Source organism: Pocillopora verrucosa, chromosome 8 (genome assembly GCF_036669915.1).
Source record: "Pocillopora verrucosa isolate sample1 chromosome 8, ASM3666991v2, whole genome shotgun sequence".
NCBI classification, from domain to species: Eukaryota; Metazoa; Cnidaria; class Anthozoa; order Scleractinia; family Pocilloporidae; genus Pocillopora; species Pocillopora verrucosa.
This window is the reverse complement of record NC_089319.1, coordinates 21,306,178-21,327,264: the sequence shown is the minus strand read 5'-3', so window position 1 is coordinate 21,327,264 and position 21,087 is coordinate 21,306,178. Positions and strand designations below refer to the sequence as shown.

At 39.0% G+C, this 21,087-nt stretch overlaps 1 protein-coding gene across 4 annotated transcripts; it reads left to right on the top strand.

Moving 5' to 3' along the window:
• The first annotated feature begins 625 nt into the window (after positions 1-625).
• Positions 626-19,298, top strand: LOC131785148 (uncharacterized). 4 transcript variants are annotated; one of them, XM_066170638.1, is made up of 10 exons: positions 626-856; positions 1,418-1,490; positions 3,535-3,580; positions 8,920-10,117; positions 10,817-10,936; positions 11,239-11,358; positions 11,683-11,805; positions 12,312-12,371; positions 12,906-17,810; positions 18,583-19,298. In XM_066170638.1, the coding sequence occupies exons 3-9, from the start codon at positions 3,563-3,565 to the stop codon at positions 17,354-17,356; spliced, it is 6,090 nt and encodes a 2,029-aa protein (XP_066026735.1). In that variant the 5' UTR covers positions 626-856; positions 1,418-1,490; positions 3,535-3,562; the 3' UTR covers positions 17,357-17,810; positions 18,583-19,298. The 4 variants fall into 4 exon arrangements, with proteins under 4 accessions (XP_066026735.1, XP_066026736.1, XP_066026734.1 ...); XM_066170639.1 differs by having other exon boundaries at positions 3,532-3,580; positions 12,312-12,353; XM_066170637.1 differs by having other exon boundaries at positions 3,532-3,580.
• Positions 19,299-21,087: the final 1,789 nt, after the last annotated feature.

The window sequence follows — 21,087 nt, the reverse complement described above, 5'->3', positions numbered from 1 at the left end:
TATTGCTGAATCATTCGTTAAGATCCCGAGAAAAAAAAGAAAATGATCGCCAACTTAAGAGGTTTTGATTGTTAAACAAATTCTCCTTGTCAGTACCAAAGAAAATGCACGGAGAAGAGTATGGAGAATCTGGATACTGATGTTGAGGAGTAAAGAGTTAAGGTAAAACCGATGCAGTTCAGAGTAGTTTCGTATTCCGGTTGAAATTTACTTCACAGACTTCACCCAATAAGCCTATCTCTGCCCCTGACTTATTTATTAATTTTTTCTAAGTTGTGAAAACTTTAAGCTCGGCTGATAAAGTTTGTTTCATAATGGAGAAGTGCATTGACCCTTTAACCCCCAAGATCTTTTAATTAATTCTCCTTACTGTCTGCCATACAATTCTTCTCATGTTACTTCTGAGAATTTGGTATTGGATCAACTAATAATCCTCTATTTGATACTTTTCTTGGTTCTCATCACTTGTCTTCTTGATTTTGTATTGATAATGTAAGGAGAAATTCTGTCTTGGTCACTCATGGGAATTGAAGGGTTAAACGATGATTGAAAGTTAACTATCCGTCACAGAGCACTTTGATTGAAAACCGAAAATCCTCTGGGAATTCTGGGAATGCTCATCGTTGTGGGTGGGATTAGAGCGAACTTACGCCCTTTAGAAGACGCGTGATTTAACTGGATTTAAATTTACTTTTACATATATCTTAAATAATGGGGTGATTTACAACCTTAACGTGAAGTGTCTGTCATTGTCTGGCAAGGCTGTTAGTATGGCAGTGAGCGAAGATTCTTGAGCTGATGCAACTTTTGTTTTTTGGGCGGCTTGCGTTGTCCTTGATCTATCTGCTGATCGAAGGTAATTCTGAAAGCTTATGTTTGTTCGTTTCGTGGAAAGGTTCCATATGAAGGGAGATATCTTGCTCAGTAATCGTACATCTATTGGAATCATTTCGAATGTCCCTCGCGGGAGAACGTGTTTCTAATCACTGCTAGTTGGATCGCATGATGTTTGCCAGTACTGCTCTGATAACTCACGTGATTTCGCCATCGTGGGCTCTGATCGTTTAACCAAGCTGTTTTGTCGGGAATGTCAAAGCGCAAAGCGTGAAGGCTTTTTCTTCATTTTAGCCTCTTGTAGTATTTTGGAAGAACAAGACGTTTTACGTAGCAAAAGAGTTGCTTGGGATGTGGAATTTATAGCTTTGACTGTTAGGTTTGTTCCACTGGCAATTTGCCAGTACACCAGTGGTCTTACTCTTGTCTGCTTATTCACAATTCACGAATCATTTTGACTCTCAAGTAAATGAGAGAGAAAACAACAGATCAATCCAGAATATTTAAAATGACTCAAATTTTCCTTTACTTTTCAATAGTCCTTTGTAATCTTATCACAATGTGGCCTGTGATTGTTTTGAAGGTTTAGAGAGTCAGTCATCTCACTCGGATATGTCTGGATTAACGATCCTAAACAACCCATATAACGAAATGTGGTAAGTTTTCATGTTTTATTTATGTATTGTTAGTTCCCCGATATGAAAATATGTTGAAGTTTCAGTAAGTTCTTTTGGAGTAACCACTTGTTTGCTATCATCAGAAAAGGATATAAGTGGATGTCAAACAGAATTCCAAGGGCAACCTTCTTGGTAACCCAGATCACAAATTGTTTGCCAGAGATAAAACTTTACTTGTTAGGAATCAAAGACCCTTTGTAGTGAAGTGCATGACATATTTTCTACTGTTTTAGTTAGAAATTGTCGTTTTGGCTAGCAATATTGTGATTAGAGGATTCATTGACATCTTTTGGGCTTGTTAGTCAAACAACCAAAGAGGAAGAGGAAAATTTATTGTCTAGAAAACAATGGAGCATTGACTCTGTTATTTCATGCAAATGCTATACGTTGCCTTCAAACAGCTAGTTACCTTGAACAGCATATGATGCACCTCAAATCAACCGGAACTTAAACCATAAACACCAAGCATTAAGGTTACTTCCCACCTTCAGAGGCCGAAAAAATCGATTTTTCTTTTATTTGTAAAAACTGAAATCAAACATTAAACCTCATGTTTCCATAAAAAAATATAAAAAAATATCTGAAATCTGTAAAAGCACCTGACTTATTTATAAAAACATATTTTCAAATAAAAGTTAATAAATCAGGAAGGTGTCATAATCTCGGACCTGGACGAGTTCCCTGGGGGGAATTTTCACTGTAACTGCTCATGTTGGGGCTTGATTTTCATGTTATTTTAATATTTTGTTTACATTTTGCACTTTACAAAATTCACACATGGAAGCTCTTTGTTTATGAAAAAAATCTTTGCTCATGGAAAAATCAATCAGCAGAAGAAAGTCCTTGGTAAAAAAAAAAATAATAATAAAAAATAGGCCCAAAGTGAGAAAGAAGGGGTACCACTCTGTCAAGTAAAGGAAAAATTCCTTTGTGAAAACGACTTGTACAGGTGGAGCTTCATGCTGGTGTCTAGATTTCGAACAAAGAAGTCACTGTTAAACCAAAATGTGCCATACATGATGTTAAAATGAGGTTTCCTTTTCTTTATGCAAGTACCAGCCTTGATACAAAAACATTAACAATCGCCTCGAATCGTAATTTTGAAAGCTGTTTATCAATTCGTTGTCTTGCTTCTTAGTACATTTTCCAGTTTTTCCATCTTTGTCATGAGTTTTTCCTTTGTCTTTGGCAAGTTTTCTTATTATTGTGTTGTCGTCCTCGACACTCCACTGAGCGATAGAGATATAGAAATGTGCCTGCTTTCCCTGGAATCTTGATCCATCTTCATTGACACTAGGAGGTCCTGTTGTCCCATTTGCTTGCGATTTCAGGAGGTGAGATAATCTTGTGGCTTGGCACGAGCTGTTTGCAAACCTTTATGAGTTAAAACCTTTTGATCCTAAACTGCAGTTATTAAGCTTTCTATTGATATATAATTTGCTAGGATTTTAGTGAAACTAGTGCGCGTACAAATTTTCTCCTGATCAGATGGACACCCACGAAAGTGGGAAGTAACCTTAATTGTTATTGGGGCCTAGAGAATAAAAGAACCCTGAGGCTTTCAAGCGAGTCCCTCTTAATTATTACTTTACTATTTCTATGATTTTCATTATTGTTAATATGATTATTTGTTATTATTAAGTTACTGGTTGAATGTCAACTAGTCACTGTATTCTTAAATCATCTTTCTCTTGTTAACCAATTCACTTTTCACTTTTGTTTTTATTTTCTTGCATGTTTACAAGATATTCCTTTGACCCGCAGATAGCAAATGCTAATTGAGACATACCCATGAATATATAAGATGTGGCAGGCTTTCTTGCTTTGCATGCTTCATGTAACACAAATCTTCTGCAAAACTACCTTCTACCTAATCTACCTTCTCCATTTTTGTCCAATTCTATATCAGTAGCCACCTGCAGTCTCCGACTGCCTGTTTTGTGAATATATAACCTAAAAGCCTTTTTTTTTGTGTTAAGTGAGGTAAGTTAATTAGGACATTGTAATTTTTTCTTTTCAGCAGCTGCATTCAATATTAAAGGTTTCCTGTGATGTCTGGGCCATCAAAGGTAAAACTAATGACTCATAAATTTAATTATGAAGCTATGAGAATGAGAATTTTTAGTACAAATGGAACCCTTTTCCTGTAAAGTTAAGCACAACATTTACACTTTTGTGTGTCATTGTTTATCTTGAAACTCAGTCCTTGCAGATTCTTGACCAAGGAAAACTATTCATTATTGTCAGGATCTCACACTATTTAATTGTACAGTTATTCAATGAGAAACTCACTTAAAGTATCCAAAGGAACATTTTTCTGTCAACACTTGCTGTAGACATTTAATATGTCTCAAGCAGGTGTGAGTGGCTTAATTACTTCTTTACTCCTGTAACTTTCTACTTTGTCAGTATATCTCCCCATAGATGTCCTTAACAAAACTTAATCACAAAGTCACAAAGTTGTCAATCACTTTGTTCTTCAATTTCAATGAATTTTTAAAATTTAAATGATCACCTCATCATTGCAAGACAAAGTCCCTGTACCTGTATCTCTTAGCAGCCTCCTCTATCTCTGAGGTCTTTCACAGCTTGGTGTTGCTTGCATGCCAGGCACTGTTGCTCCATCAATTGCAAGATCTGAACAGATGGGAACTGCCTTGTTTCCATTCTATTTGCTTGTGTTAATGGGGTTTGCCTTGAAGGAGGTTCATGCAGCAGAGTGGCAGGTGCCACAGGTATTAATTCTCTTGCAGCTCAACCTGGTTTTGTTGTAGGTGCTCTAATTTTGTCTGGCTGATAGATAGTGTTTCAAATGTAGATGCAGGATCATCTATCCCAAATTTCTCCACATGGGAGGTATTTCTCAAGTATTGGGTCCCACTTGGAGTTTCTATAATGACACTGTTACCAGTCTTGCTAACCATTTGGGATTACATTGGATTGAATGGTGTGGAGAATTTGTCATTTTGTCTTTCACTAGCACTCGATTACCAACTTGAATATCAGATTGTTTGGTGTTTTTAGCCTTGTCTGCATATGCTTTGGTCTTTTCTTTCACCCTAACAAGTCTGTATGTGGCAATCAGCATGTATCTCAGGCAATTTTGCTCTCATCTTCCTTTTAACCCTCTAACTCCAAGAAGTGACCAACATGTAACTTCTCCCTATGATAACCATATGTTTTCTGGCAAACAGCTAACAAGAATACTCAAGCTTATCAGGAAGAAGTTTTTTATCTTGATCTTACACCAAATTCTTGTAACTAATTTACAAGGAATTGTGTAGCAGCAAGAGGAGAGAATTGACAATCAGATCTTGGGAGTTTAAGGGTTAAACAATACTTCCCAGGACTTTTAGCTGATCAATACCTCTCTACACACTCACATATATTCTATATCCTTCATCTGGTCAACTCCTACAACTTGGGCATTGCAGGTTCTCTTCATTGGGATGGCATTTTGTCTTTCAACTTCCCTATTGGCCTACGGTGGTTTTGGTGTGGTCTTAAGATGCACAATGCCATTCTGCTTACAGTATTCTTGGAATTGTCTTGATCAGAATTATGGTCCGCTGTCTGACTTGGTAGTTACAGGAAGACCATGGCTGCTGAGGATCTCTTCTAGGTGGTTAATTACTTCCACATACTCATAATAATGGATATAGTAGTTGATGACAAGTGGTATGGATGGTCCAGATGGGAGTGGCTGTAGAAGGTCTATGGCTTGGTCTCACTAAGGACCCTCTAGCAATGTCATTGATGTCGGCAGCTTAAGGAGATATGGATGTGCAAGCAGTTGACATTCATAACAAGACTTGCAGATTTTCTCTGCTGCCTTATCCATACAAGGCCACCATGCTTTGCTTCTCAAATTTTGTTTTGTTCTAACAATTGCAACATGTAAGTGTCCTTTATGAGCTAAGGCAATGGTTTTGGCCCTAGCTCGCTGGTTAGCACAATACAGGTACCACAATACAGGTACCACATAGGACTATTCACAGATCACACACAGGTCATGAGCAGTTGGTGCATAAGCCTGGCATTTATCAAATCAAACAGTTTTATTTGCCTCTCTTAGAGCTTTTAACTGTTCATCCATTGCAGATACTTCTTCAATTTCTCTTGTGGTGTAGTGCTGATGGTTGCAAATCAAAGATACTCTTTAGCTATGTGTTGATGATTTATCACATCAGAACATACTGACACCTCCAATGGGATCCCATTGTCTTACCAAGCTGTTGATCATAAATGATTCAAACAGTACATGAATACACAGACTATATGTGATAAAGATCTCATAATTTATTTGCAATGAACCAGCATGTGTTTGACTTGTTTCATTAACAAATTTCTTAACCAAACATTTTTAAAGAATAACAGCACAACTCAGCATATTTCTTTTTCTTCATCATTTTAGCAGACCATCTACAGTGTAATAAGGCTCAACGTTTAAAAAAAATTGGCTGTTGCGTATCAAAGAATAGAAGAAAGACGAAACCTTAATAATTCATGTTATCAAAATTTTGACAAAGGTACTGATTGAAAGTCTGCTCTCTCTTCAGTCGAATTTTTCAAAGCAAAGCAAGGTCAGAATGTTCCCAAATGTGACTAAAGTAATCTTGAAACCTTACTCATAGATTTATTTCATTGTAAAGTGTAAGCTTAGGAAACTGCAGCATGCAAGTGACCAATTCGATTCTCAGAATTATTTGAGTTTCAGTTGCGCTGAGTGTTAGGTAAGCTTAATTCAAGCCGTTATTTCTATTCTTTGATAAGATTTTGATCACGTAACGAATATGGCAATTTGTACTCACCACAAACTTCTAAAAATCCTAGCTTTAAATGGCTACTCGATCATTGAGTTATTTGAACCAGTCGATATGTCAACTGTTAATTGTCCCTTCTTTTAATTCCACGGCACCAACGACTTTCTTTTCTTTTAAAACACTCACGCTGTTCTCGTTTTCCCATTGAACCACAATAAAACCCATCTTTAGAAGTGTTATATTAAGCAAAACAGTTGAGAAAAGAAACAACGTGAAGCAAGAGCGGTAAACCGATGAAAAGTACATTCAAAGATGAGCGCCAAATGGAGTTTTCTTTGTTTCCGATCATGGGCATGATCACGTGGACCTTTTAGCAAAGAGAATCTGCTGGCTTAACCCATTGCAGTCTTAAGAGAAGTGCGCAACATTATTCTGTCTCTTCTGACTGGTTCTCCTCTCTTGGATGGTGGATACCTTGGATTCATGTTTTGATGATGACATAAACAATGATGTGAATTCACTCTATGTAGAAATAATTGACAAGAATCGAACAAAAATGCACGATTTGTGGCCGAAAGTTTTTGAGGAAAGAAAGATTCGAAACCCACTTGAGTTATGTTCACGGGGAAGGTGAGAAACAACACAAGCCAATCACATTAGGAAGTATAAGAGATACCTAGATGATCCCAGTGTACCAGTACCCAAATCAACAAGGCTTGACCACAACAAGCGTTCAGCAACACGTTCCAAAACAGCTAGCCATCTCAATTCCTCAGTCGGTCTTTCCACTGAACTAGCAATGGTGCCAACAGAGTCCAGTGCATCTCATAACGGAGAAAACATTTGCATTAGAGACAGAAGCAACTACATGCGATTACAGAGGTGCATTGGAATTCTCATCTGCAAATGGTTATGCACAGTCCAAAGCATTCCCGAGCTTGGAAAGGGGTGGAGAGGACGAAGATACAAGGTTGTCATTTTATACTACAAGACCTACAAGGTATGGAATAATTTTGTTGATCGCTGACTCAGAGAAGAACAACAAGTAAACTTTAGAGCTGTTATTATTGAACTGTGACTTGTACTTTTCATTTGTATGTAAAGAAGGAATTGTATTTTGCACCAAAAATATAAAGAAGTAATATTTTTTAGGAGGTCCAGTGATTGGGACATTTAAGAAATTAAGTTATGAAAAGAAACTCGGTTTGTACTTCTCACTACTAACAAGTCTTGTTTTAAAAATATTTTCAGATCAGAGTTTCAAATAAAGCAAATTGAAGAAGTCATTAAAAAGGTGTATTTTCTCAAAGGGAACAGTGACCACCTCTGTCTTGTCCGCATGCCAAATATTTGCGGAGTGTGGATGATCCATAAGTATTGGAACTCTCACAAAAATGTTTTGTAAGAATAAAAACAGCAAAACAATATTTTCATGGGTGGGATAAAGAATCCCAGGTGGGATATGTAAATCCTGACTTGGATCCCGGGTAGAATGCATAAGTCCCACCTAAGATCCCGGGTGGGATGCAGGAATCCCGCATTAAATGCAGAATCCCAGGTGGGATCAAATTTTCATCTCAGGTGGGAAAGGTGGGATCCCACCACCAAAGGTGTTGTCCCGCCATTCCCACCTGGGATCCTGGGTGGGATTGCCAGGATCCCGCCTATATCCCGCCTGACATTTTACCTGGGTACAAGTCTGACCTCTAGCAGGGCAGTTTGGATCTCCACCCAGGTGCCCACTGGACCCACAACTATACCAATGTTTTTCTTGTTTGTTTCCTTTACTCTAATGTTTACCATTTGGTCTGCCAGGTTTTTTATAAACCCTGTTTACATCTTCTGGACCCTGCTTACTCTCACTGAGATAAGATATTTGGTGCTCTGCCCTTTCACACTGATCTGAGAGTTCTAACATCCAAGCAAGGGTTAGCTCTTGCCTTTCTTCAAATAATTTGTGGTTCATATAGTCTGACATACATTAGCACAGGAGAAGGTCTCTTATCTGGTTGTCAAAGTCTGCACCAAAACTGCAATCCTTTCCTTCTTTTCTTAATCCAGTTACAAACTGCAAAAACAGTTTTGCCTTCCTTTTGTTAGAGTTGGTGAAATTTCTGATGGGCAAAAACTGAGTCGACTTTGGGAAGAAAATATCCATCTAATGCTGTGACAGCTGCATACATAATTGTTTGCTTTGCAAGTGTTCATAAGTTTAGAGATTTCTTGGACATGTGGGTCTGTTTATTGGAGTAGCATAGCTGTTGTTCTTTGTCTTGTGGTTGCGTTTTTACCTTGATTGATAATTAGACGTAGTAGACTCCCAAGTGACAATTAATCAAACTTTGGAATTGCCTTTGAGGGTTCATTTTTGTTCAAAGACATCTTGTGCCATGCTCATGCCTATCCTCATCACCAATGTTGTGCTCCCTTGCTACATATTTAAATAACTGATGAACAACCATAAATTGCACAAAAATACCATGTGCTTTTCTATTTTTTTCTCTCTCTATGTTCTCTTGGCCATTGTTACATAACACATGGCAAAAAAATATATTTTATTGTACCTTTTGTTTATTAATATGAAATATATTTTATTATTGCAATAAAGAGAGCTATTCTAAATTTGTGCTGTTTTGCTCTTGAAGGATTTGGCCACTCCAAGTGAAACCTCTTCATCACAGGAAGGCCAGCAAAACAGGAGTCTGAAAGTCACTTTGCTGAGTAGTGGGTGGAGATCATCAACTGATAGAGAAGTCTCAACTATCAGTAGAAAGCTTGCTATACAGCTAGCTAAGCATCCTAATGTGGAAGTTAGTGTGTTTCTTCCCAAGTGCAGCGAAGAGGACCAGAAAAATGCTGGGATTCATCAAATTCAGCTTGTTGAAGCAGATGAACTGCCTGGCCATGAACCAATTTTTTGGTTGTCATCTTTACCCAGAAACCATGATGTAGACTGTGTCATAGGACATGGAGTGCATCTTGGCAAACAAATTCCCCTTATAAAGAGGAATCAAGACTGCAGATGGATTCAAGTTGTTCACAGTGTTCATGAAGAAGTGGGAATGTACCAGAACATTTCAGAAGGACAACAACTTCAGCAAACAGAAGTAGAACTCTGTAAAATGGCCGATGAGGTTGTAGCAATAGGACCCAAGGTGGCAGAGACTTATGAACGCTGCCTTTGTTCTGATAAAGAAGAGGAAACCATTTTAGATCTCACCCCAGGTATTTTCTCTGAATTTTTGAATGTAGCACAGGCCATTGGTGAAAGGAAAACATTCTGTGTTTTAGTGATTGGAAGTGGTGACAGTTGTAAAGATTTTGATGTTAAGGGGTTCAACATGGCTGCTGAAGCGATTGCTGAGTTGAAAGATGCATCTTACCAACTGAAGTTTCTCTATTCTCTGAGAGAAGATGGCAAGGAAATAGCAGAGAAGCTTCTTCAGCATGGCATCAGTCGTAATCAGCTAATTGTTCGCAACTTTGATGACAACAGAGAAGTACTAACCAACTTATTCTGTGAGGTGGATCTTGCCATAATGCCATCGAGGACTGAAGGTTTTGGATTGCCTGGTCTTGAAGCGTTATCTGCTGGTCTGCCTGTACTTGTCAGTGGTAATTCTGGACTTGGAGAAGCTCTGAAGGAAGTACCTTTGGGTTCACAGTGTGTGGTAGACTCAGAAGATTCTAAAGACTGGGCCAGAGAGATCAGAGATGTACGTCAAAAACGTAGGAAAGTTCGCCTTTCAGAAGCAAAGCTTCTTCGTGAACATTATGCAAAAGCTTATGAGTGGGAGAAGCCTTGTACTGTCCTTGTGAAAAAGATGCAGACACTTACATTTGGTAAAAGTTCTCTTTCATCATGACTATTTTCGGTTGTGACAATAAGACAATGAGTTGATATTAGTACTGCTACTTCAATATATTTTTGCAACAGCATGTTTTTGTCATCCACTAGACAGTTGATGTTTTCAAATAATTATAGCACAGACTCTTTATTGGTCACCTACATGTAGGTATGTTCAATGTTGTTAGTTAGTAATCTATCTGGGAGGCCGGACTTCAGATGGATACTTCTGTTTTTTTTCTTTGGGAACAAACATACAACTCTCAAGGTGCCTGTCTCCACCAAGCTTTGACATTTTTATAAAACTAGTGAACTATTTGGTTCTCTAGTAAAGATTAAATGGGTAGGGGTTACTTGCAATGAAATTAAAATTGGATTCAATTTGAATATTTTAAATATTCCTACTTCCAGTAGGAACAATTTACAATCCCCTTGGTTCCTTTGAGCTGTAGAAATTGGGATAAGCTCCATACCCTCATTTATGTTTTGGTTAATTGAAAATCTTATCAAATTCTTTCAAAAATTATCCAAGACATGCTAGATGTATTTCCTCTGAAATTTCCATATATTCTGTTGAAGTGGTTAATGTTTATACACTCTAGCTAGCTATCTTTGCACACCAAAATTTATGAAATGACAAATAGCTGATTGAAATAGAGTCAAAATCAGTTATGAATTCTGTTTATCACATGTAGGTTCATCAGGAAGCAGGTTAGTCAAGCCAGTCAGGGATAAGACGCTAACATCTGTTGCTGATACCTGTCAGGCTTGTAAGAGACCCAGAAAAGAATTGACAGATGGCACATACCACAAAGGTAATCAGTAATTTCTACAGCTTTGAGTTGTAGAAATTGGGATAAGCTCCATACCCCTATTGATTTTTTAACCAATTGGAAATCTCATCAAATTCTTTCAAAAATTATATATGAAGCATCCACCAAGACATACCAGATGTATATCTTCTGCAAATTCCATGATATTCTTTTGAAGTGGTTTATATTTAAATACTGTAGCTAGCTATAATGTGAAAGATTATCTTTGCACACCAAAATTTATGAAATGATAAATAGCTGAAATAGGATGAAAATCAATTATGAATTCCGTTTATCACATGTAGATTTATCAGAGAGCAAGTTAGCCAAGCCAGTCAGGGATAAGAGGCCAACATCTGTTGCTGATACAAGTCAGGCTTGTGAGAGACCCAGAGAAGAATTGAGAGATGGCACGTACCACAAAGGTAATCAATAATTTCTCAAAACTGGGGTCACTTACAGCATTGCATCAGATTGACTATTTATGATAGGAAACACATAGTAACATTTTTGTTAGGAAGGCTTTCATGTATGTTGGTCTATGTCAATGGAATGTAGTCACTTCCTTAATGTACCTCTACTAAGCCAAGATATCAGAAATATTACATTCAGCATGAGTTGAAACAGTTATTTAATATTTGAATTTGTTTAAACAGCAAGAAATAAGAAGTATGGTGAAAGTTATATTTTACAATATTTTACAGTATTTAATAATTAGCTATTATTAATTTATTTGGCACCTGCCATAGGTGTGGTAGCAAGTATATTAACAGCTTTACCAGTCAAGGATGAACGACTATCATCCATTGTTTTTGGAGATCAGCTTTCTAATCAATGTAGACAAGACTTTTTCCATCATGATCACAGTAGAGGTACTTTCTCCTTACAAATAGATTAATAATGTAATTGATGCAATATCATAGACTTGAAAGCTCTGTGTAGCTCAGCAGAAGCCAAAACCTATTTAATTCTGGAACTCGACCCACTTAGTTTACCCTTTCTGAGAGGATCCAAAGAATCTAAGTTTGCTGCTTTTGACCAGTTGATTTTATTTACTTGGTTGGAATGTTGCTACATGTAGTAGTAAAAACCCCTCACACCCTAACATCAGTATGCATTTTCTCCTTACTGTTTTCTCGAAATTTCCTTTGGTACTGACCAGGAGAATTAGTTTAAAAATCAAGAGCTTTTTTAGTTGGTGATCATTTCCATTATTTTTGTGACCTTCATGGTTGATTCAGGGAGATAATGTAAGGAGAAATTACATACCAGTCACGTTTAGAGGTTAAAGGGTCAATATTGTTTGTGAGGCTTGTCTAGCAATGAGCAGCAGCAAGTCATGAGAGCTTAGCTTTTAAATGTTCCTTGTTCCTTGCAGGGAGGGAAATCCCACCGTTTCAAGAAAGTGGTCAGACTCAAGGCGATTCCACAGCTAATGGTAAATGCTACATGTAGTAATCACCCTGTTACTTCAGTTTAAATTGATTTTGTGGTCAATTGACTCATTAATTTGGGGCAGGCATGCACTACTTATAGCCAAACTGACTGATACACCAGTCAGTGCGGTCTTCTTAGTGGTAATTCCGTCAACAGTCTTTTAGATTGGTGGAATCAGTGTGAAATCTCATGTTATTTGCATACACAGCGAAGCGTTACAGTTCTTCTCCATTGCTTGTCATCTTGAAAGTTAGCAAGTGGAGAGGTTTCTTATTTATGTTTCATCCATTTCCAGTAGTTCATGGCCTCTGTGTTTGTTAACTTCAATTTAGTCATGCTTTTTCAGTCTCAGTTGTTCGAGGTTAAATCTGTAAATGTTCTGATTTTAATGTTTGATTCATTTTCATAATCTGTGCAATCACATACCATCTGCATAGAGCCTGAAATTCTTTTCCATTCTGAGTGTAATCCTAAAAAAAATTGCATGAAACATGTACAAAAGTTAAAAATTTTTTTTTTCATAATTTTCCCCTAGATCATGACCTTTCTGTGATTACAAAACATCTCAGAGCTGAGTACAACAGAAGATCTCTTCTAAAACCGCTTCTTTGGGAGAACACCTTTAAGCTACCTCTTGATGATGTTTACACAAAATTGTCAGTAGTATCGAGACGAATAACAGACTTTAGATTGGAAGATAGAACAGTGAACATGTTTGACATCTTTAAAACTGTCAACAAAGATGACGATTCTATGGTGCTCGTAGAGGGAAGCCCTGGAATCGGAAAGACAACTTTTTGTCTTAAAATTTCTCATGACTGGGCTAACCAGAAAATCCCAAGTGAATCTGCTTTTCCAGTTTTCAAACTTTTGTTGCTGCTGAAATGTCGAGACATTTGTGGAGATGTAATAGATGCCATTGTTGATCAGCTACTCCCAATGGAGGGAAAGGTCAAGGAAAAGCTGGTAGATTACATTAAAGATGTTCACAACCAGGAAAACATTTTGGTGATTTTAGATGGCCTTGATGAGCTTCCGGCAGCAGGTGAATGTCACGTGGATAAGTTACTAAGAAGAAGAATGTTACCACTTTGCTATGTTTTGGCGACATCTCGTCAAGAAAAAGGAATTGAAGTGCGACAGAAGGTTGACTTTGACGTTATTCTGCAAATTGAAGGGTTCACAAAAGTAGACTCCTTTGAGTACATCAGAAAGCACTTTAGTCACTTAGGTCTTGATCATGTAGCAAAGGGAGAAAGGCTTATTCAGTCCATCCGGGAAAATACCTTCCTACATGCACTCCCGAGCAATCCATTGAATCTGCTTCTTCTCTGTGTTGTTTTTGAGGATTATGAAGGAAATCTACCATCTTCTCGAACCCAACTTTATCACATTATTGTTGGTTGCCTTTTGCGAAGGTATTGTGCCAAAAACAAGGTGGAAGCCGCTGCTGACGACAAAGCTCTAGAGGAACAATTTAAAGATAGTTTACTAGCATTGGGGCAGTTAGCGTGGAGGTGTCTGCAAAACGACCGGTTTTCGTTTCGAGAAGAAGAGTTGGCAGAATTTGAAAGAAGAGAAGAGGAAAATTTGGCAGCTCGTAAACTTGGTTTGGTATTTAAAGAGGCCAGTGCGAAGAAGATTAACCCTCAGCACGAATATCACTTTTTCCACAAGACTTTTCAAGAGTACTTGGCGGCATTATATCTGGCACACAAGCTACTGGAAGAGAAGGTTAATGTCTTTCAGGATTTGAAGTTGAGCTTTGCTGACATCACAAGAAAATACAACCAAGTGTTTATCTTTGTGTCTGGCATACTGGGTGAGGCTACTTGTAATCTGTTTAGACAGATTGGCGAGAATCTTAAGGTTAAATGCTGGAACTGGCTAAAGTGTACTATGCAAGAGGCGACTTTCTTCACTGAGTGTTTCAGTGAAAGCGGAGAAGCAGAACAAATGGCAATGACTCTTTGTTCCTTTATCCCGTTTCCACAGACAGTAACCAGATGCATCGGAAATGATATATTTGAAGGTGTTCTAAGAGTTGCAAATGCTTGCAAGAGCTTCTCACAATTACAATTGCCCGTTCATCTTTCTGTATATTTTGATGACATACTGCATCTTCGCTCTGCTGACGAGTTTCTAACCTCTTACTCCAGGCTAGAAACTATTTTCTTTTCTTTTGAAGGTGTTACAGAACAAATAACTGGCCTTATGTATAGCGCACTTCAAGTGAACTCATCTTTACATTCCTTTACTCTTCAAACAAGTAGTTGCTTTTCCCCTAAGGTGGCCGCTTCCATTGGTGACAATTTAGCCGCAAACAAAACACTTCAAACCGTGACTTTAAAACTGCCGGGTAAGTTAGTTGAGGATTGGGCCACTGTTCTTGAAAAAGGATTGTCTGGAGATACACCGCTGACATCTGTTGTGCTGGAGATCAGTGGCTCAGTAAGGAAAAGTGATATGGTGGCTTTGAACAATTTGCTATTGAACAGATCACTTCAATCTTTTGGCCTCACTATTTATGGAGACATGCACGATTCATTGGCGACTTCTGTCGCCGAAGGACTTGCAGCTAATCCTTACTTAAAATCCCTCACATTGACTGTATGTGGAAGCGTCAGCTGCTCTGCTTTCATTTCGTTGAAAAAGGGTGTTGTAGAAAATAGTACTTTAAGGTCACTGGTCTTAAAAGTGTTCGGAGGACTCCCCGAGAATTGGATAAACATTTGTGAAGCTCTCTATGTTGCTAAAAAGTCATCTCTGTCTCTTACAATTGAGCCGGATGTAGTCAGCAAAATAACAACTTCACAGGTGGCCTGTCTTCGTCCTCTTCTACTTGAAGAAAAACTTGGCGTGTTGAAACTTCACTCACTTAGTGTAAAGATGTGGGGAGAGTTGAGTTGCACTGGAGCAAGTGATTTATGCAAACTCCTGATAGCCTCAAGAGTTTCCTGCGTTAATTTGAATATCCATGGAAGAGTAACAGATGGTGTTGCTACCTGTTTGGTGAAGAACTTTGACAAAGTTAAGTCACTGTCCAACTTGAGTATCAACATTAGGGGAGAGGTGACGAGAGACGGAAAGAGCACTCTTCAAGCCCTAACATGCAATCAAAAATTTTCCTCTACTCTTAATGTCCATGACGCAAGGACAGTTAACGAAATATGCGAAGAAGTCGAGCTGTCTGTAGTCGATTCTTCGTCATTAACATCAGCATTTACAAACGTCGAGACTATCTGCTCACGTGTAAGTAAAGTGAGTATGAACTTTGATAGCCCCATTTACTCAAGTGAGGAGGACTGGGGACGAAGTGTTGGTGACTTTTTGGCGAAATTCGTGTCACTTGCCACATTACGCTTCTCACTCAAGAACTGCAGTGGCATGAGTGAAGGCTGGATGGGTGGTCTTTGGAGTGGTTTGGCACAAAACACGTCGATAACCACGTTGAGTATTTCATTCAACCACCACAGTTACATGAGTAAAGACTGGATAGACGGTCTGTGGTGTGGTTTTGCAAGAAACACGTCGATAAGCACGCCGAGTATTATAGTCAACAACTACAGGTACATGAGTGGAGACTGGATGGGCGAGCTGGGAAGTGGTTTGGCACAAAACACGACGATAACCACGCTGAGTATTACATTCAACAACCACAGTCCCATGAGTGTATACTGGATGGGCGAACTGGGAAGGGGTTTGGCACAAAACACGTCGATAGCCACGCTGAGTATTACATTCAACAACTACAGTTGCATGATAAGTGACTGGAGGAGTGGTCTGCGGCGTGGTTTGGCACGAAACACGTCGATAACCACGCTGAGTATTACATTCAACTACAACAGTTACATGCGTGGAGACTGGATGGGCGAACTGGAAAGTGGTTTAGCACAAAACACGACGATAACCACGCTGAGTATTTCAGTCAACAACCGCATTGACATGAGTGGTGACTGGATGGGCGGACTGGAAAGGGGTTTGGAACACAACACGTCGATAGACCCGCTGAGTATTACATTCAACAACCACAGTTACATGATAAGTGACCGGAGGAGTGGTCTGCGGCGTGGTTTGGCACGAAACACGTCGATAACCACGCTGAGTATTACAGTCAACAACTACAGTTACATGAGTGGATTCTGGATGGGCGAACTGAGAATTGGTTTGGCACAAAACACGTCAATAACTACGCTGAGTATTACATTCAACAACTTCAGTGACAGGAGTGGAGACTGGGTGGACCAACTGGTATGGGGTTTGGCAGAAAACACGACGATAACCACGCTGAGTATTACATTCAACAACTACAGTTGCATGAGTGTAGACTGGATGGACCAACTGAGAAGTGATTTGGCACAAAACACGTCGATAACTACGCTGAGTATTACATTCAACGACTTCGGTGACAGGAGTAGAGACGGGATACAATTCCTGAGAAGGGATTTGGCACACAACACGTCGATAACCACGCTGAGTATTACATTCAACAACCACAGTTACATGAGTGGAGACTGGATGGGTGGACTGGGAAGTAGTTTGGCACACGACACGTCGATAACCACGCTGAGTATTACATTCAACAACTACAATTACATGAGTGGAGACTGGATGGGTGGACTGGGAAGTGGTTTAGCACAAAACACGTCAATAACCACGCTGAGTATTACAGTCAGAAACTACAGTAACATGAGTGGAGACTGGATGGGCCGCTTGGGAAGTGGTTTGGCACAAAACACGTCGATAACCACGCTGAGTATTACAGTCAACAACCACAGTGACATGCGTGGAGACTGGATGCTTGATCTGAGGAGTGTTGTAGCACAAAACACGTCACTCGCCATATTAAACCTTACACTAAACAACCACACTGTTTCATACGAAGACTGGATAAACAAATTGTGTCAAGCTTTGTCAGGGAACACATCGTCTGTCAAAATTTTTCTCGAAGTTAACATGCTCAGTGAGAGCAATGAAAAACCTTAAATGAGTATGGCTTAGTGAAAAGCACATTATTTGAATATTCTCGACACTGACTGAGCACCCTAACAAGATGGTCGCACTTATCGTACAATGATTATTATTACAGAAGATTGGAAACCTGGAACAAAGCGTCAAAGTGTCTACATTCAACAGCTACGTTGACGGGGGTGGAGGCTGTGTCTGATTCTAAATTTCTCGTAGAGGAAAAAGCGCTGCAAGCCTTGTGAGAGGAGGGGAGCCATTGGCTGGATGCGGTTATGGAACTTGGCAGAAAAGTCAACGGCATGGACTTGTTTCAGTTGAACTGGACCAAAATGCAGTGCAGCAAAAGAGGACTTATAAATGATGTGTGTGACATCCTGGCAAGTAAAGACTTGGACTCCTCTGAGGTTAATGACCACAATGACGTAAGCGCAGTCCTTGACAGAATTTGATGTAAGAAGACGCCTGACAGAGGGTAAGTCATTTAGATCCTGAAGGGTAAATTAATCCTTTATCCCCTAACATTATTATGTTAATTCTCCTTACTGTTCTCTATACATTTCCAGAAGCGCTGACAAGGAGAATTTTTTTGAAAATCAGGAGCTTTATAAGTTGGTGATCATTTCCTTGATTCTCGTGATTTTCAAGTTTGATTCAGGGGTGATATTGTAAGGAGAAATTACTAGCTGGTCACTCTAAAGGGGTAAAAGGTTTAAGCATGATGGGAGAGGCTATGCTGTGCCAAAACTAGAATTTTGAAAGCCTAGGCCAATTTCTAATTTAAGTTTGGCTTAGAGTGGGAGGTATTTTCTCTAATCATCAACCTAAATTAGCTTTCATTTGCGACAAGTACCACTCTGCTCTTGGAGCCAGGTTTTAAGTTGAGGTTTTTCGAAATCAGAAGGGTTAGTAGCGCTGCGGTAATTTAGACTGCTGTTTACAGTGCGGAATGAAATGATTTGCGAGTGGTACCGAATTTTTAGCTTGGTTGGTATCATCTTTCCTATTCGCAGTTTACACGGGGCACTTTGATGATGCTAATCCTAGCAGTATGCAAGGTTCTTGTTACATTTGAACCCTCCATACACCTTAGCTTACCAGTTAGTTATCTGCAGCCTAGTGGTAGAGCATCGGAGCGCGAAATCCGCAGGTCAGGGGCTCGACTCTTCCAATTCGTCTCAGGCTTGTGACAAAACGAAAACAAAATTCTTTATTTTTTACTGAGTTTCCTACTGTTTCTATTACAGCCTACACGTCTCAACTGCCCAGCTGTCAGCGTGATGAAGGATTAAATGGTGTTGAAGTATCGGAGACCTTCTTAAACAGGAACAAGCCTAGTGAAGGATTCTTTCGTACCAACTGATTGGAAGGAACAGTGTTTCAGACACATAAGCAAATCTTTCTCGTGATAGCAGGTTGATTGTCGCATTTAAAGTTGAATCATGGATGAAGAAAATACTCGACTACTTTGTAAAATTTTCTATTATTTAACCAGGTATTAAGTAGAGTGGAAATTTTCTGTGGAAATATCATGTCAGTCTTTCATAAGGTGACGCGCAGTCGGTCTACCTGATTGCGATTGACATTGGAAGTGATCTCATCGTGAGTCAAGCGATAGCACTTCACTACCACGATCAGTACAACAGCTTTTTTGACGACATGTAATCAATTTTTAGCACAACAGCCTTTTTGACGATATGTAATAAATTTGCAAGGAGGATTTTAAAATTTCTCTTCAATTGATATAGTGAAAGGTGATTAAGTCGTGGAGCTAAACGGTGGAAGTTTAACATCATGTCAGAGCAAAGCGCTGGTGTCTTTCTTGCTTCACACTTTTGTCCTAAAACAGAAAGATGTTCTGAAAATTATTCAGCTTGCAACCAGGTCCGTGCAATGCTTAAATTAAGTGAGTTATGCCTCAAAATGTTGGCAGCGTCGTACAATAAAAATCGAAATGGACGGATTTAGAGTCAGAAGATACAGAACGTTTCCACTTTGTGTCCTTAGTCACTTTGACTCAAACACTTCTGATCCAATGAAAACTGAATTGTCGGAGTCGCAAGCAGAAGCGGACGAACCAACCAATCACAGTGGCAGTTCTCAGGCCATCCGATGACTTATGACTTTGATGATCTAGTTTTCATGGGATCATAAGTAACCGCGTCCTTAGCGCCGTAAGCTACTTCACTTTCCTGCTGTATGATTTTCAGTAGATGGTATTTAACCCTTTAAAACCCCTAAGAGTGACTAGCATCTAATTTCTCCTTACAATATCACCCCTGAATTACAAATAAATGCCACGAGAATAAGAAAATTGATCATCAGCCAGAAAAGCTCTTGATTGTTAAAAAAATTCTCCTTGTCGACACCTTAGGAAATGTATAGAGAACAGTATGGAGAATATGCAAACTGATGTTAGGGTGTAAAGGGTTAAGGCTCTGCTCTTCTCATTACGTATCCGACTGCATCGCCGGCATTAAGAAAAACCTCTCGTTTGTTCTTCTTAAGCGCTTTTCGAGTAGTGCGCGTTGTATAACCAAAACCCAAGTTATTAAAATGTCCAGTCAAAGCAAAGTACAATATCACACAAGGAGTCATTAAGTTGCTGAAGTAAAATCAAAACAGTCATCCCAAAGCACTAGACACGAGTGACTAAGTCGAAATTGGTTCCAGTCTAGCATCTGATTGGTTGAGAGAGTGGTGCGTAGTTTCTGGAGAAATAGAGCGTTAACCCTTAAACCCTGAGAGTGATCAGCATCTAATTTCTCCTAACAATAATATTGCTGAATCATTCGTTAAGATCCCGAGAAAAAAAAGAAAATGATCGCCAACTTAAGAGGTTTTGATTGTTAAACAAATTCTCCTTGTCAGTACCAGAGGAAATGCACGGAGAAGAGTATGGAGAATCTGGATACTGATGTTGAGGATTAAAGAGTTCAGGTTAAACCAATGCAGTTCAGTGTAGTTTCGTATTCCTGTTGAAATTTACTTCACAGATTTCACCCTATTAGCCTATCTGCCAGTGACTTATTTATTAATTTTTTCTAAGTTGTGAAAACTTTAAGCTCGGCTGATAAAGTTTGTTTCATAATGGAGAAGTGCATTGACCCTTTAAGCCTCAAGATCTTTTAATTAATTCTCCTTACTGTCTGCTATAAAATTCTTCTCATGTTACTTCTGAGAATTTGGTATTGGATCAACTAATAATCCTCTATTTGATACTTTTCTTGGTTCTCATCACTTGTCTTCTTGACTTTGTATTGATATTGTAAGGAGAAATTCTGTCTTGGTCACTCACTGGAATTGAAGGGTTAAACGATGATTGAAAGGTAACTATTCATTAACCATTCTTCCCCTTCTCTTTCATAGACCTTCCACTGAAAATGGTATGTTTTTCACTGATTTACCTTCTTGGGGACTTCATCTGCCCATGACACCATGAAAAAGAAGACTTTGGGTTCATTCCCTATTTTCGAATTGCTCCCACAACAGACTTTGTTTCAACTCGCCAAATTCTAATTCTTTGATATGCCAAGGGCTTTCGGGCAAAAAAAAATTCCGATTCACCCCCCTCCCCCTCACGCACAGACACACACCGCTTGCACAATCAGTTAAATCAAAAGTTGTGCTTTTACATGTTAAAATTTTGGAGAAGAGAACTGGATTATGCAATCCTACCTGCTTTTTAAGTCTATTCACTAAATTGGTGGGACCCTTGCGGGTGAAAGGGGAAATTAATCGAGAACTTGTTT